This window comes from Dermacentor variabilis, unplaced genomic scaffold (genome assembly GCF_050947875.1).
Source record: "Dermacentor variabilis isolate Ectoservices unplaced genomic scaffold, ASM5094787v1 scaffold_14, whole genome shotgun sequence".
NCBI lineage: Eukaryota > Metazoa > Arthropoda > Arachnida > Ixodida > Ixodidae > Dermacentor > Dermacentor variabilis.
The window spans coordinates 12,199,540-12,214,538 of record NW_027460302.1 but is presented as its reverse complement, the minus strand read 5'-3'; the positions used below and the strand labels follow the sequence as shown (position 1 = coordinate 12,214,538).

Here is a 14,999-nt window from a genome sequence, read left to right as displayed (position 1 = left end):
CAATGCACCTTTTGCGTCAAATGTTTATGACAACAAAGTTCCGGAATTGAAAATCTAAAGCACGACTTTGGAAATGTGAATGTACATTTCGCATCAAATGTTTATAAGATCTTTATACCCATAAAGTTTCAGAATATCAATACATGCGCTCAGGACCCCCATTCTAGACAAAATCCAGAATGATTTCCGGCACCGGGGATTCTTTTGGTCGGCGGTGCATGACAGCGCGAAAAGGGGGGGGGGGGAGCTGAAGCCCTATAAGCACTGGCTACGCCCCTGACCCGTAATACCGCTTAGCAGACTGGATTCTCTCCATACTTCTTACTTTGCGGACACGAGCCCTCGTGCACGCTAGACGCCATCCTTCCGTAGCACTCTGACGTGAGTGAGTCGACGACAGTCTCTCAAGCCGCTAAATACGCTGAAGAGTGTCGCCAGATTGCTCGCTCCCTCACCACTGCTGATCAGCAACGCCAGAAACACCATCGCGTTGTATCAGAGGCTCCAATGTCTTATAACCTCGACTCACTTGTATGGCTCTGGATCCATACCAGCCCGGGTCAGTCGATAAAGCTTGTTTTGACGTACCACGACCCTTACCGTCGTCGTCGTCGTCGTCGTCGTCGTCGTCATCATCATCATCATCATCAGCCTGATTACGCCCACTGCAGGGCAAAGGCCTCTCCCATACTTCAACAATCCCGGTCATGTGCTAATTGTAGCCATGTCGTCCCTGCAAACTTCTTAATCTCATCCACCCACCTAACTTCCTGCCGCCCCCTGCTACGCTTCCTTTCCCCTGGAATCCAGTCCGTAACCCTTAATGACCATCGGTTATCTTCCCTCCTCATTACATGTCCTGCCCATGCCCCCATTTCTTTTTCTTGATTTCAACTAAGACCCTTACCGTGTTGTCAAGCAAATTTCGCCGGCGAATTAGGTCATCGAGTCACTTGAGCCGTCTTGAGATCATCGACGCCGAGGGCGTGAGGTCGTGCATATAGACCGGCGAAAGCCGTACTACTATGGCCCTACTGTCGAATCTTGTCCCTAAGTCGCCAGGTTGGCTCTTTCCCGGAGGGGAAGTAAATGCTGTGAAGGATATTATCGATACTTGGAGAGGCAGAGTACGCCACTCACGCAAGAAGAAGATCACGGTTGAGAATCTAGAGGCTTTGGCGCTGTTCCCTGTCTTTGTCGGTTCACTGACAACGACAGTATCTGTTTTATAAAAGGAGTAGTTTCCAAACGCCCCCATTATACAGCTAATCTTCCCTGTAAGGAGCAGAAACTCCTTCAGTTTTCCCTGAGTATTTCCAGACTAGTCAAAACCCCTGATAATTGCCGGTTTCCCTTCCCGGCTTCCCAGATGGTAGACTCCCTGTTATTGTCATTGCTTTGTCTCTGCAGCCATTCCATGACAGCTATGAATTGTTTCATCCAAGGTTTTCCTCTTGCAGTGAGGAAGGTAGAACGTCATATGAACTGTAACAGCTTACACAGAACTTCAAGTGCAACCTCCGAGTGATGACAGGTGCTAAAAGAACAGAAACAAAAAGAAAAACTCACGACTCTGTGAGAACACTGCAAGGTGCACAACTGTCTTGACAGTCACATGGGATACTGCAGCGCAGGACGCATTCAGTAAAAACAGAACAAAGGCTAACTGGCGGTTAAGGCATCTTTCGGCGCCACCTAAATGCGGCCACCGTGACCGAGATTTGATCCCGGATTTGACTTCGTGCTTAGCAGCCACACACTATAGCCTCTAAGCAACAATGGCGAGCGGTAACGGCATTACACAAAAAAGAAGAAAGAAATGTCGTTGACAAACTTAAAAAAGCTTTCATTCTGAAACAGTCACCGTCAATAACTGCATAACGTGACAATCTGAAACCTTAATTGACGTTCATGGCGTTCAAATCGTGCAACACGATCTCCAGGAAAGTAGGAACCCATCCACCATAATAAAATCGCTTACAGAACCAAAATAAAGCGGTGTTGCTGCCGTTCTTGCAAACACAATCTGAAGTTCTCCACTCGAAAACCCGTATGACTTTAAGCAAGTGCACAACATGAAATAAACGCCGCCACCGCTGCCGAAAGTATCAAAATCGGTAAAGAAGAGCTCGAAGTGGCACCGTTGCATGTGGCGCCACCTTCGCTACTAGGGCTGTCCTTGAAGAAGGCTGTGTAATCTTACACAGCCCACATATTTTTAACTTAAAGTAACGTTATTACACAGCTATGTTTCTTGAACAGAATACATTTTTTTGCTCTCTCTTTATGGTCATATTAAATTGAGCGCCCCCTTTGCGGGCTGCAACTCGCAACATGTTATCAATGTGGTGGCAGATTTGAACCGGCCAACGTGCGCGCTTCAAAGCGTGTGTAGGAAATCTACGAAGAATTGGTTTCCGCGCGCTCCATTTGTGGTGATGATTAGGCTACAAGGGGTTGAATATGCCCTATCAATGGCAACTATCCACTCAGCTCTTCCGAAGCATGCCGGCAACTTCCGCACTTACGAAATTGACCGTGCCGCCCACCTTCCCTCCGTCGACCCTAATGACGAGCCCCCTCCCCTGCACCCCCCACCCCAATTTGTTGCGGCCTCCCTGGATCCTACCCGGTAATGTCTTCGAAATTACGGCACTTTTCTAAGTAATGAAGCGCTAGCCATATTGAAGACGTCTAAACTATAGCGTGACAAAGATTCAGCTGCTTCTCTCCTGCTAAAGGTGCATCAAACTAGCTAGTAGCCAACATATGCTTCCTGGGCAGTAGAACGCAAGAGACCATTACTGCTGTCTGTGCTGATTGCACTGGCACGTGGGCACAGGAGGCCAAAGCAATGGTTAGCATGTGTTTAACTCCACGTTAAAATATACCACACATCCCCTCAGTGAAACAGAATCTCGTTTTGAGCTGATTGGTTGTTGATGTCGAAGGGAAACAGGCGGCGCAAAACAACGATCACAGGAACACCGGTCACTCTGTGTTCCGGCCCTTAAAAATAAAAATGAAAATTCCATAGCATCTATAAAGAAAGTTTATAGTAGGAAATCTATAGAATGTCAAAAGCGATATTTGTAATGGCCTGTCCTCGTCCTCTCGTGCCGCCTCTCACCCCTAGATTCTTTAGTCATCATCATCATCATCATACCATCATCATCATCATCATCGTCAGCCTGGTTATGCCCACTGCTGGACAAACGCCTCTCCCATGTTTCTCCGCTACCCCGGTCATGTGCTAATTGTGGCCTTGTTGTCCCTGCAAGCTTGTTAATCTCATCCACCCACCTAATTTTCTGCCACCCCCTGCTACGCTTCCCTTCCCTTGGAATCCAGTCCGTAACCCTTAATGACCATCGGTTATCTTCCCTCCTCATTACAGGTCCTGCCCATGCCCCCCCCCCATTTCTTTTTCTTGATTTCAACTAAGATGTCATTAAGTCGCGTTTGTTCCCTCCCCCAATCTGCTCTTTTCTTATCCCTTAACGTTACACCTATCATTCTTCTTTCCATAGCTCGTTGCATCGTACTCAATTTGAGTAGAACCCTTTTCGTAAGCCTCCAGGCTTCTGCCCCGTAGGTGAGTACTGGTAAGACACAGCTTGAGGGATGATGGCAACACTTTTCTCTTGAGGGATGATGGCAACCTGCTGTTGATAATCTGAAAATTCCTGCCAAACGCGCCCCAGCCCATTCTTATTCTTCTGATTATTTCCCTCTCATGATCCCGATCTGCGGTCACTACCTGCCCTGAGTAGATGTATTCCCTCATCACTTTCAGTCCCTCGCTACTTATTGTAAATTGCTGTTTTATTCCGAGACTGTTAAACGTTACATTAGTTTGCTGCAGATAAATTTGTAGACACACCTTTTTGCTTTGCCTCTCCAGGTCAGTGAGCATGCATTGCAATTGGTCCCCCGAGTTACTAAGCAAGGCAATATCATCAGTGAATCGCAAGTTACTAAGGTATTCTCCATTAACTCTTATCCCCGATTCTTCCCAATCCAGGTCTCTGAACACCTCCTGTAAACACGCTGTGAATACCATTGGAGAGATCGTATCTCCCTGCATGACGCCTTTCTTACTTGGGATTTTGTTGCTTTCTTTATAGGGGACTATGGTGGCTGTGGAGCTGCTATAAATATATGTCAATATTTCACCTACGGCTCGCCTACACCCTGATTCCGTAATGCATCCATGACTACTGAGGTTTCGACAGAATCAAACGCTTTCTCGTAATCAAAGCTATATATATAAGGGTTGGTTATATACCGCACATTTCTATATCACCTGATTGATAGTCTGAATATGGTCTATTGCTGAGTAGCCTTTACGAAATCCTGCCTGGTCCTTTGGTTCAGAGATGTCTAAGGTGTAACTGATGCTATTTGCGATTAGCTTAGTAAATACTTTGTAGGCAGCGGAGAGTAAGCTGATCGGTCCATAATTTTTAAAGTATTTGGCGTCCCCTTTCTTATGGATTAAGATTATGTTGGTGTTCTTCCAAGATTCCCGTACGCTGGAGGTCATGAGGCATTGCGTATACAGGGTGGCCAGTTTTTCTAGAACAATCTTCCCAACATCCTTCAACAAATCTGCTGTTACCTGATCCTCCCCAGCTGCCTTGCCCCTTTGCATATCTCCCACGGCTTTTTTTTACTTCTTCCGGCGTTACTTGTGGGATGTCATATTCCTCTAGACTATTCCCTCTTTCATTGCCGTCGTGGGTGCCACTGGTACTGCATAAAGCTCCATAGAACTCCTCAGCCACTTGAATGATCTTACCCATATTAGTAATGATATTGCCGTCTTTGTCTCTTAACGCATACACCTGATTCTTGCCGATTCCTAGTTTCTTCTTCACTGCTTTTAGGCTTCCTTCGTTCCTGAGAGCATGTTCAATTCTATCGACATAATAATTCCTTATGTCAGCTGTATTACGCTTGTTGATTAACTTAGAAAGTTCTGCCAGTTCTATTCCAGCTGAAGGGTTAGAGGCTTTCATACATTGGCGTTTCTTGATCAGATCTTTCGTCTCCTGCGATAGCTTACTAGTATCCTGTCTCATGGAGTTACCACCGACTTCTATTGCACACTCCTTAATGATGCCCACAAGATTGTCGTTCAGTGCTTCAACACTAAGGTCCCCTTCCTGAGTTAAGGCTGAATACCTGTTCTGTAGCTTGATCTCAAATTCCTCTATTTTCCCTCTTACCGCTGACTCATCGATCGGCTTTTTATGTGCCAGTTTCTTCCGTTCCCTCCTCAAGTCTACGCTAATTCGAGATCTTACCATCCTATGGTCACTGTAGCGCATCTTGCCGAGCACGTCCACATCTTATATGATGCATATGTTGGCGCAGAGTGTGAGGTCTATTCCATTTCTAGTCTCGCCATTCGGGCTCCTCCACGTCCACTTTCGGTTATCCTGCTTGCGGAAGAAGGTATTCATTATCCGCAAATTATTCCGTTCCACAAACTCTACTAATAACTCTCCCCTGCTATTCCTAGAGCCTATGCCATATCCCTTCAGTGACTTGTTTCCAGCCTGCTTCTTGCCTACCCTGGAATTGAAGTCGCCCATCAGTATAGTGTGTTTTGTTTTGACTTTACCCATCGCCATTTCCGCGTCTTCATAGAAGCTTCGACTTGCTTGTCCTCACGACCGGATGTAGAGGCGCGTAGACCTGTACGACCTTCAAGTTGTACCTCTTATTATGTTTGGCAAGACCTGCCTCCCTCTCGTTAATGCTATAGAGTTCCTGTATGTTACCAGCTATATCCTTATTAATCTGGAATCCGACTCCTAATTCTCGTCTCTTCGCTAAGCGCCGGTAGTACAGGGCGTGCCCCCTTTTTAGCAGTGTATATGCCTAATTTGTCCTCCTTACCTCACTGAGCCCTATTATATCCCATTTATTGCCCAATAATTCCTCCAATAGCACTGCTAGATTCGCCTCACTAGATACCGTTCTAGCGTTAAACGCTGCCAGGTTCAGATTTGAATGGCGACCTGTCCGGATCCAGAGATTCTTGGCACCATTTGCTGCCTCACAGGTCTGACCGCCACCGTGGTCAGTTGCTTCGTAGCTGCTGGGGACTGAGGGCCGGGGTTTGATTGTTGTATTCATATAGGATGTTGTGGCCAAGTACTGCGCCAGGGTGGCCAGTTCTGCTCTGGTGAGGGAGTGCGTTACGAGTTCTGGTCACCGGGATCCGGCCGCACTCCAGGCCTGTTTATGCAATTTTATCAACACGTATTTTTCAATCCAGTGGAAGATAGCGCGGCACCGGGATTTGAACCACAGTCCTCTTGCACGCGAGGTGGAAGCTTTACCTCTACACCTTCGCTGCATTAGCTATAATGCATAATGCATATAATGCATAATGAGCTATAGTCGGATGTTGTCACTTAAGTCTGCAGTAAAGCGCCACTCTTGCCCTTATAACCGTTAGCCACTGTCCCTCCGCGAGGCTGCAAATAGTTCGTACTTCAAACTTTCGCTGTTACCTAAATAAGGCGGTTACCACAAAAATGATATTATAAGCGCGTAATTTTTATACGTTTTCAATCGTATATTATAGGGAAATGGTGAAAGCCTAATTCTTTAATGAACGGAAACAAAACGCTTGCTTCCCTGCAATTTATTGTCGTTTCACTTTAGTTGGCAGTGAAGTTTCGTGAGTAAAACGGGTTCAGCACTGAAATAAATTGTACCACGGACTTTTGAAGAGTGAAATTCTCGGACTCCATACACTTTACCATGTCTGTTGCACACTTCGTCGCTTCTGCCAATGAAAACACTCAAGAACAGCAGAGGCTCCGGAGGTATCAAGTATTACACCATTTTGAAAAGGTCTCATGACGACGATTGTGTTTGCTTCGGTAATTGGCTGGCGTAGTAACACAACCCCGCGAGGTCCGTGTGCCTTGGTTGCCAACTGTTGTTTTTATGTTCTATCCTATGATAGTTCGTTCATAGCTAAGACCAGTTATGATCGCAGGACTGAGAGCGCGGGACAAAAGAAGACAAACAGGGACGTTGCTGATTCTTGGTGAACAGCGACATTCTCGTCTATTTCTCTTTGTTACAGATTTTCAGTTCGGCTGGTAATACTCGTTTTATCTTAAGTCACTTCGAGGCTGCGGGCGACTGTTGTTGGTGCCTGCGAGAAGTGGTTCTTGTGGGGAAAGGACGAACGGCTGGCACTGTCTTCTGCAACCCATGCGGGAGCACTATGAGACGTGCATGTGATGTCGGTATTTTGCCCTTTCAGGTGGCTCGGCGTACAAATCCGCCGAGGTGACTGTCAAAGATAGCACGAATGTGCTTATCACTGGAGCAACCGAGGGATACGTGGTCAGTCCTGGATTCGCGAACGGCACGAGTTACCCGGAAGATTTTTACGGCAGTGTGACGATTGAATCGACAAAACGGAGAAGGGTAAGGCTTTCCCGCGAAATTTTTGCGGATCGCGAAAACGACGCACGGTTATGCTTTGCAATTCGAATTAAAAGGCGTGAGGTATGTATAGCTGCAACCGAACGTGTTTTTCTTTTTTCGGTCTACATACTACAGTTATTTCGATTTAACATATAAGTTCTGGCCATAACTTTAAAAAGAGCTCGAAGAGTCTGTTGGTTGACTACGAGTTTGTTAAGATTTGCGTTTTTACATGCGAAAAAAAATAATGACAGGAGCCTAAATATCCATGATCCTGACTGTATGTATTGTAAGGACGTAAAGCTCCCACGTTGCTAAGAGTGATGAGGTAGCTAGTGGCCCAATACTACACCAGGGAGTCGAATTCCTGTTCTGGTGAACGAGTATCCGTTGAAGCTTTGTGGACCTTTCTAAATTGTTTGTACCTGGACTAGTATGCTCCACTGGCTCTCGGCATTTTTTTAATGTGGAATGATGAAAGGAGCAAATTTGCATGGGCAAGTTCGTATAATCAAGCTCAAGATAGAATATTTGGAGATCGCTGGGGGAGGTCTACGTCGTGCAGGAAAAATAGAGGATAGTTATGATGACGATGATCAAAACTTCCACAATGCGAATCCCTAATCGCACTTTCTAAAGATGTCTTCCTCGAAGAGATGAGAGATGCCTTGCTGGAACAAGACCGCAACGTGGTAGACCTGTTTTGACAGGCGAGCATTGAAATTTCCGATGCGGTACAATGCGATGCGCTAAATATTAAGATATCTTCGTACTTGGTTTCAGTTTCAGTTTATTATTCGTTCATAACAATTTGTTGCAAAAAATAGTATACAGACAAGGGAACCAAAGTCAGAGACTGCACCGGGACCCCTGGATTAGGAGTTATATAAAAAATAAAGCGGAATACAGAGCAGAGAAACAAATTATGAAATAAGGAAAATATAATCAAGAAACTGAGTGACGGCACGCATAAAAGACAAAAGGAAGCGGAAAGATGCACAATCAATGGTAATTACATAGCTTCTAAATAGCAAAATAACATTGTAGGAAGTTAATCAGACAGGAAATAATTCTTGAGCTCATATTTGAGAGTACAAGGTAGATGACAACTTAATGGAATATGGAAGGCTGTTCCAAAGTTTAAGCGCGCAAGAAGAGGAAGGCATCTTTCCGTAATTAGTATGACATAAAGGCAACAAGAAATTTCCTTGTGCTGCAAACCTTGTGTTATTGGGATTAAAAGAGAGATCAGAACTAACGAAGTTGTAAGGAACTTGTTGAGTTAGTAATCTGAAAAATAATATCGGTAAATGATAGTAAACAAATCAGTAACTTGAAGGATGCGGTTTGTACGTAGTTGTGAAGAGGTGTTAGTGAAAAAATGGCTTCGCGTTATAATGCGGATATCCTGATTTTGAATGTGCTGGATGGAGGAAAGATGACAATGATAAGTATTACCCCAAGAAGCGATACCATAAATGATATGACTATGAATGAAAGCGAAGTATACCGATAATAATGCTTCTTTGGAAAGAAATGCACCTGATTTGAGTAGTGCTCAAATCCCAAATGCTGTTTTTTGTTTGATGTGTGCAATGTGGTTAGTAAACTTAAGGTGGCGATCTAATTTGATGCTGAGGAAAGAAACACAAGTGGAGGCAGGAATGTCATGCCCATTTAGAGTTATGGTCGGAGAGCAAAGTAAATGTCTCCGTGATGACTTAAATAACATGAATTGCGTTTTCGTAGGGTTTATAACTAGAAAATTCTCGTTACACCATTCATTAATTTTTGACAGATCACTGTTTAGTCTCAAAGTTAGCGAAATTAATGATTTATCCGAGAGGGCAACAGTCCTATCGTCTGCGTATAATATAGGTAGGATATAATTAAGGCAGTCAGGTAAATCATTGATATATATGTAAAATAATAGTGGACCTAAAATCGAGCCCTGAGGTACTCCTTGGTTAATAACTTTGCTTTCAGAGAAAACCCCGCCTGCGTACAGTGTAAATTTACGATTAAATAGATAACTTTTTAATAAATTAGGAGCTGGAACAAAAATGCCAACAGACTCCAGTTTAGTAAACAAAACTTTGTGGTTCATTCTATCAAAGGCTTTAGCAAAGTCTAAAAAGACCGAGCCAACAATGTATCCGACATCAAGTGAATAATGTGGAATGTAATCAGTTAATGCCTGCAAAGCCAAGTTAGTCAAGCTTCCTGAACGAAAACCGAACTGACAGGGTTTCAGCAAGCTAAATTTGTTAAGGTAAATGTTAATACCACGAAGTATTAATTTTCTACAACTTTACTAATTGAAGGTACAATACATATAGGACGATAGTTCGCGACTTGAGCTTTGTCCCCCTTTTTATGAACAGGAATGACATTAGCTTTTTTTAGGCTTCTAGGGAATATACTGGTTTTGAACATAAGGTTAATTAAGAGACTGAGAGCATCAGAAATAGTCTGAGCAAGAAGCTTTAAATGAAATGCGGAAATTGCATCAAAACCAAGACTTGTGTCCTTTTAAGTTGTAAATCTCAGTAAGGACTTCTTCAGATATTACAGGAAACAAAAAGAAAGATTGGTCGCATCGGCTCGTATGATAAACAGAAGGAACATGGGTAGTATTATAAATTTCATAAAAGTGATTACTGAACGCACGAGCAATGCTAGGCGGGTGAATGATATGCACATTATGGTAAATTACTTTCTCAATGGAACTGCCAGAATGCAGTGCATTCAAAAACTCGTTGATAAGTTGCCATTGTTTTTCTGGGTGAAATTTATTTTACATGAATTCATTTTCGTAATATGGCCTTTTTGATTTCTTCAATAAATTACTCAACATGTTGCAATATTTCTTATAGCGTAATGCTAAATTAACATTGAAAGGCTGTTTTTTAGTCTTCCTATACATGTTTTCTTTTTTTCTCATGCTCACAAGTAGCCCATTAGTGATCCAAGGATTGTGCGGAAATTTAAATTTCTTTTTGCACTTAACAGTGACAGTGTTAACATGAACAGCTTTTAAAAGTAAGGAGGAAAATAACTGAAGCACTTCTTCTAGATTTAGTTTGGTAGCTATAACTGTCCAGTCAATTTTGTCAACTGCATCAACAAAATTTATATTATCCAGACGAGACGTAACATAACAGGGATCTGACCTGGGAAGGTTAGATTTGAAAGTGGCGAATACAGGGTAATGATCTGATATGTCTATGTCAATTACACCAGACTGGTGCAGGCGAAATATTAGTGAGGGCATGGTCTAAGAGGGAGCTGCTTCCTTGAGTGGAAATCCTTGTGGCCGAAGTTATTATTCGCTCAAGCCCGAAGCCAGAAAAACAGTCCGAATAAGCGCATACAGTACTATTGTCGACAATGAACAAGTTAGTATTTATATCACCTACAAATAAGGACAGGCTTGTTTTCACTAGTAATTGTTTGAAGAACTAAGCTAAGATGACGTAGGAAATCAGGTATGGAAGAAGATGGAGAACGGTAAATACAGCCAATAATTCCGCCACAGTAATTTGGAAAAGACAATTGAGGCAACGGCTTCGACCCAAACAGTTTCGCAGTGAACTAGATCTATGGAAAGGTCCAGTCTACGTTTATATTTTATGTGGGGTGCGACGAAAATTGCGCTACCATCATGTTGATATGCAACACGGTTACAATACTCAGCCTGATAGGCATGGAACCCGTATAAATTGCTATCAGCCGGGCCAAGCCATGTGTCAGTTATGCAGATGAATTAAGAACTGTGGGAAATAGTCGATGAATGAAGATATGTTATCATGATTCTTACTCAAACTTCGCGCATTGAAGTGAAGCAATGAACAACCAGCAGATTTAAACAGTGATGTAGCTTCAGGAGGTAAAAACAAAGACATGTTTGAGGGAATGACTGAATGACTAAAACACAGACTAATCGCAAATCAGCTTAAGTGATGACGCTGAGGTCCGACTCAGAGCTTATGAAGAACATTTTGCTATTTTCAGTCTTGCGTGCTTTAATCTGACAGTTGTCTGTCCAAAGGAACTGCCACTTATGCTGCTTCTTTAGAGCAAGAGCTCGGCAGAAAAGACGTTTGTTCTCAAAAGGTGAGGTACTCATTGACATAAATAGGCCTATCATTATTACCAGAGAGCCCAGTCATGGAGGTTCTCAGGCGTGCCTTTCGAGCCTTACGGAGGAAGTCATTCTTCTTGATACGGGAGCAAAAGTGAACGATTAAATTTTTATGGGGTGATTTGCTAGCGACACGATGAACTGTATCGATGTCCGCCACATCAATTTGACAGTCAATTGCATCAGCGGCAGTACTCAAAATGGCAGAGCAATCCTCTCCTTGCGTTGACGGGATGCCTTTAATTTCAATATTGTTCAGCCTGCTGTACTGCTCCATTGATGAAATTCTTTTTGTCAGGGATTCATTTGGTGCTGTCAAAGCCTTGTTTGTTGCGGGCAGGCCATCAAACGTCGTCCGCATTTCTTCACACTGCTGACTGATAAAACGTACACTATCAGCAAGTACAGAAATATTGCCAGGGCCCTGTTCTTCAAACTTTTGTACAATCCTTGCAGCGATCTCTTCAACAACAGAATCCAGTTTGCCTTCAAACAAGGATTCGAGCCGCTCAATCTTCTTGCATAGCTCAGCATTAGTAGGCGTCTCACAGCAGAAGAAGTAGCCACAGCCAAAAACCAAAAAACTAGTGAGCAGCAGTCAAAAAAGAACCGTGACATAGTAAAATTTCCACGAAAAATGAAAACCAATCTGCAGGCAGCAGAAGTAGCAGGAATTAGTGTTCGTTCTCGTTGTTGCGACTGCTGCTCAATGAAGCTGGAGCCACAGTGGATCCGTTTCTATCCTCTCCGTGCCAAGGTAGCGCAAGCACAGCGTTGTCCAGGGAGGTGAAGCACGTGCCAGATGATTGTACAGATGACTCGATAATGAATGAACTGCGCAGGGTGCAGATGGCAGGAGCCAAGCAGAAACGAGGCAACGGCTTAGAAGAATCTGCAGGCAGTAGAAGTAGCAGGAATTAGTGTTCGTTCTCGTTGTTGCGACTGCTGCTAAATGAAGCTGGAGCCACAGCGGATCCGTTTATATCCTCTCCGTGCCAAGGTAGCGCAAGCACAGCGTGATCCAGGGAGGTGAAGCACGTGCCAGATGATTGTACAGATGACTCGAATGAACTGCGCAGGGCGCAGATGGCCGGAACCAAGCAGAACTGAGGCAGCGGCTTAGAAGAATCTGCAGGCAGTAGAAGTAGCAGGAATTAGTGTTTGTTCTCGTTGTTGCGACTGCTGCTAAATGAAGCTGGAGCCACAGCGGATCCGTTTATATCCTCTCCGTGCCAAGGTAGCGCAAGCGCAGCGTGATCCAGGGAGGTGAAGCACGTGCCAGATGATTGTACAGATGACTCGATAATGAATGAACTGCGCAGGGTGCAGATGGCAGGAGCCAAGCAGAAATGAGGCAGCGGCTTAGAAGAATCTGCAGGCAGTAGAAGTAGCAGGAGTTAGTGTTCGTTCTCGTTGTTGCAACTGCTGCTAAATGAAGCTGGAGCCACAGCGGATCCGTTTATATCCTCTCCGTGCCAAGGTAGCGCAAGCGCAGCGTGATCCAGGGAGGTGAAGCACGTGCAAGATGATTGTACAGATGACTCGAATGAACTGCGCAGGGCGCAGATGGCAGGAACCAAGCAGAAATGAGGCAGCGGCTTAGAAGAATCTGCAGGCAGTAGAAGTAGGTTCGTTCTCGTTGTTGCGACTGCTGCTCAATCTGCTCAATCAAGCTGCTCAATAAAGGGCATGTCACCCTCGGAATATGAGTAGTTCATCCTCTTGAAGAGCAGGCTGGTTAAACTGAAGAATACGCGTCAAATTGTACACGACACATTCCGCGCCCCGTTTTCAGCCTCGCTGCCTTTGCGTCTTCCCAAAGCTGTCCACTCTCTATGACATGACTTATGTCGGCTCCTGTCTACAGCACAGTTCCAAGCCACGCAGAGTGATAACCACTGCAATTATTCTCAGCAATTCGTCGCACACCTTTTACACACGTGTCGCACACTTTCGAGGCAGAGTGTTGGACGTGTTTTGTTGCTTATCCACCAAGGTCAGCACGACCATGCACCGGTTTGTTACTCTTACCACATCGAACTAAGCGTCAAGACGCAAATGCGAGCCCACTAGAATCGAAGGTTCAAAGGCTTACGGCAAAAGCGTTTCCAGGATGCTAATCTGCCGCCATTGGGTCGACAGCAGTCGATGCCGCTGTCTTCGTCCATGTCATTCAGTAGGTACTGCGACACCTTCTTTCTTGCCAGGGCGGGCACACTCCAAGAAGCGCTCTTCTGTGCGACGCAAGCTCTGCTCCGGGGCTTTCATAGACTATATGGCCAGGTTGGTCGTGCAAGTGTACTCTGCCGGAAGAACGGTATATACCTCCAGCTCCCGATTATGCGAGCGCCTTGACGTCGTCCGCAACTGGCGCAAATCCCAGACAACTCCGCAGACAGTAACAACCAAAGAGACCATGCGCGTGACCGACTGCGTGCGTTATCAATATTGACACATGTACTTGTTTATCTTTTCAGGGTGACCGCTTGTCACCGCCTAACAAATGTTATCGCACAGCTCAGGACGCGCCTGCATGTATCGGAAGTTTCTGAAATGTTATCGATGGTTCCATCTGCCGTCTGTCACCGAACCTTGTGTAATCTGATTGCATGTATGCGCGACGCGAATAGTGTAGAACTTTGTGGAAGACACGCGGCTCCCAGCGATTGCTCTGCAGCATTCGACGACTGACGTATAAAAATCGACGCGCTTGATCCACTGACCAGATTTTCGGCGATGGCCGACTGTGTTCGCCGCTGTCGTTCAGCTTTGAGTGTAGCCTGTTTTTGTGGGCACAGGTTCGCCCAATGAAGTTAGTTTCGCCATTCACAGTTTTGTTACTGTGTCTTCAACCATCACTACCACGTGACAATATAGTGTCATTAAGAACGTCCTCGAACGGTGCATCCTCCCCGACGACTACCGCCAACTGCTTATGACATGGAACCAGAACTGAATCTGTGATTGAACGCCCTGTCACTAATGAACACATTTAAATACTACGCACCGCTGCTCGCTCTTCACCTACGTGTTAAGCGAATTTGAAGAGCTTAGGTTTGGGCATGTTGGTGTTCCATAACTTTTAGGTTTTTAGCGTACAAAAAAGGGACTAGAGACAGAGGCACGACGTGTCCACAGCGCTAACTTCCAACAATTGTTTTATTCTACGAAGCGGTACACATATATATAGGTAACAAACAACCAACGCATGCGCATATGTACTGGTTTCTAATCAAATCAGACAGCAACGAGACATGTGTAATGAGCCTCTCTAAGTTGGTTAATAGGGGCATCGCGAAGCCAACCCTAATGAATGCGCTTCGCCCCTCATGTACTCACAAGTGTTTGTCCAGTTTTCTGGCGCAAGTGGATCGCCTGCAAAAGGCCGGTTTTT

General features: G+C 44.8%; 1 protein-coding gene across 1 annotated transcript in view; it reads left to right on the top strand.

Annotated features, from left to right (window-relative positions):
* Positions 1-14,999, top strand: part of LOC142567742 (chymotrypsinogen B-like) — a 171,915-nt gene that overhangs the window by 14,927 nt on the left and 141,989 nt on the right. The window contains exon 2 of the mRNA XM_075677923.1: positions 7,295-7,461. Within this exon, the coding sequence (XP_075534038.1) occupies positions 7,295-7,461 (167 nt within the window). The remainder of the gene's footprint in view (positions 1-7,294; positions 7,462-14,999) is intronic.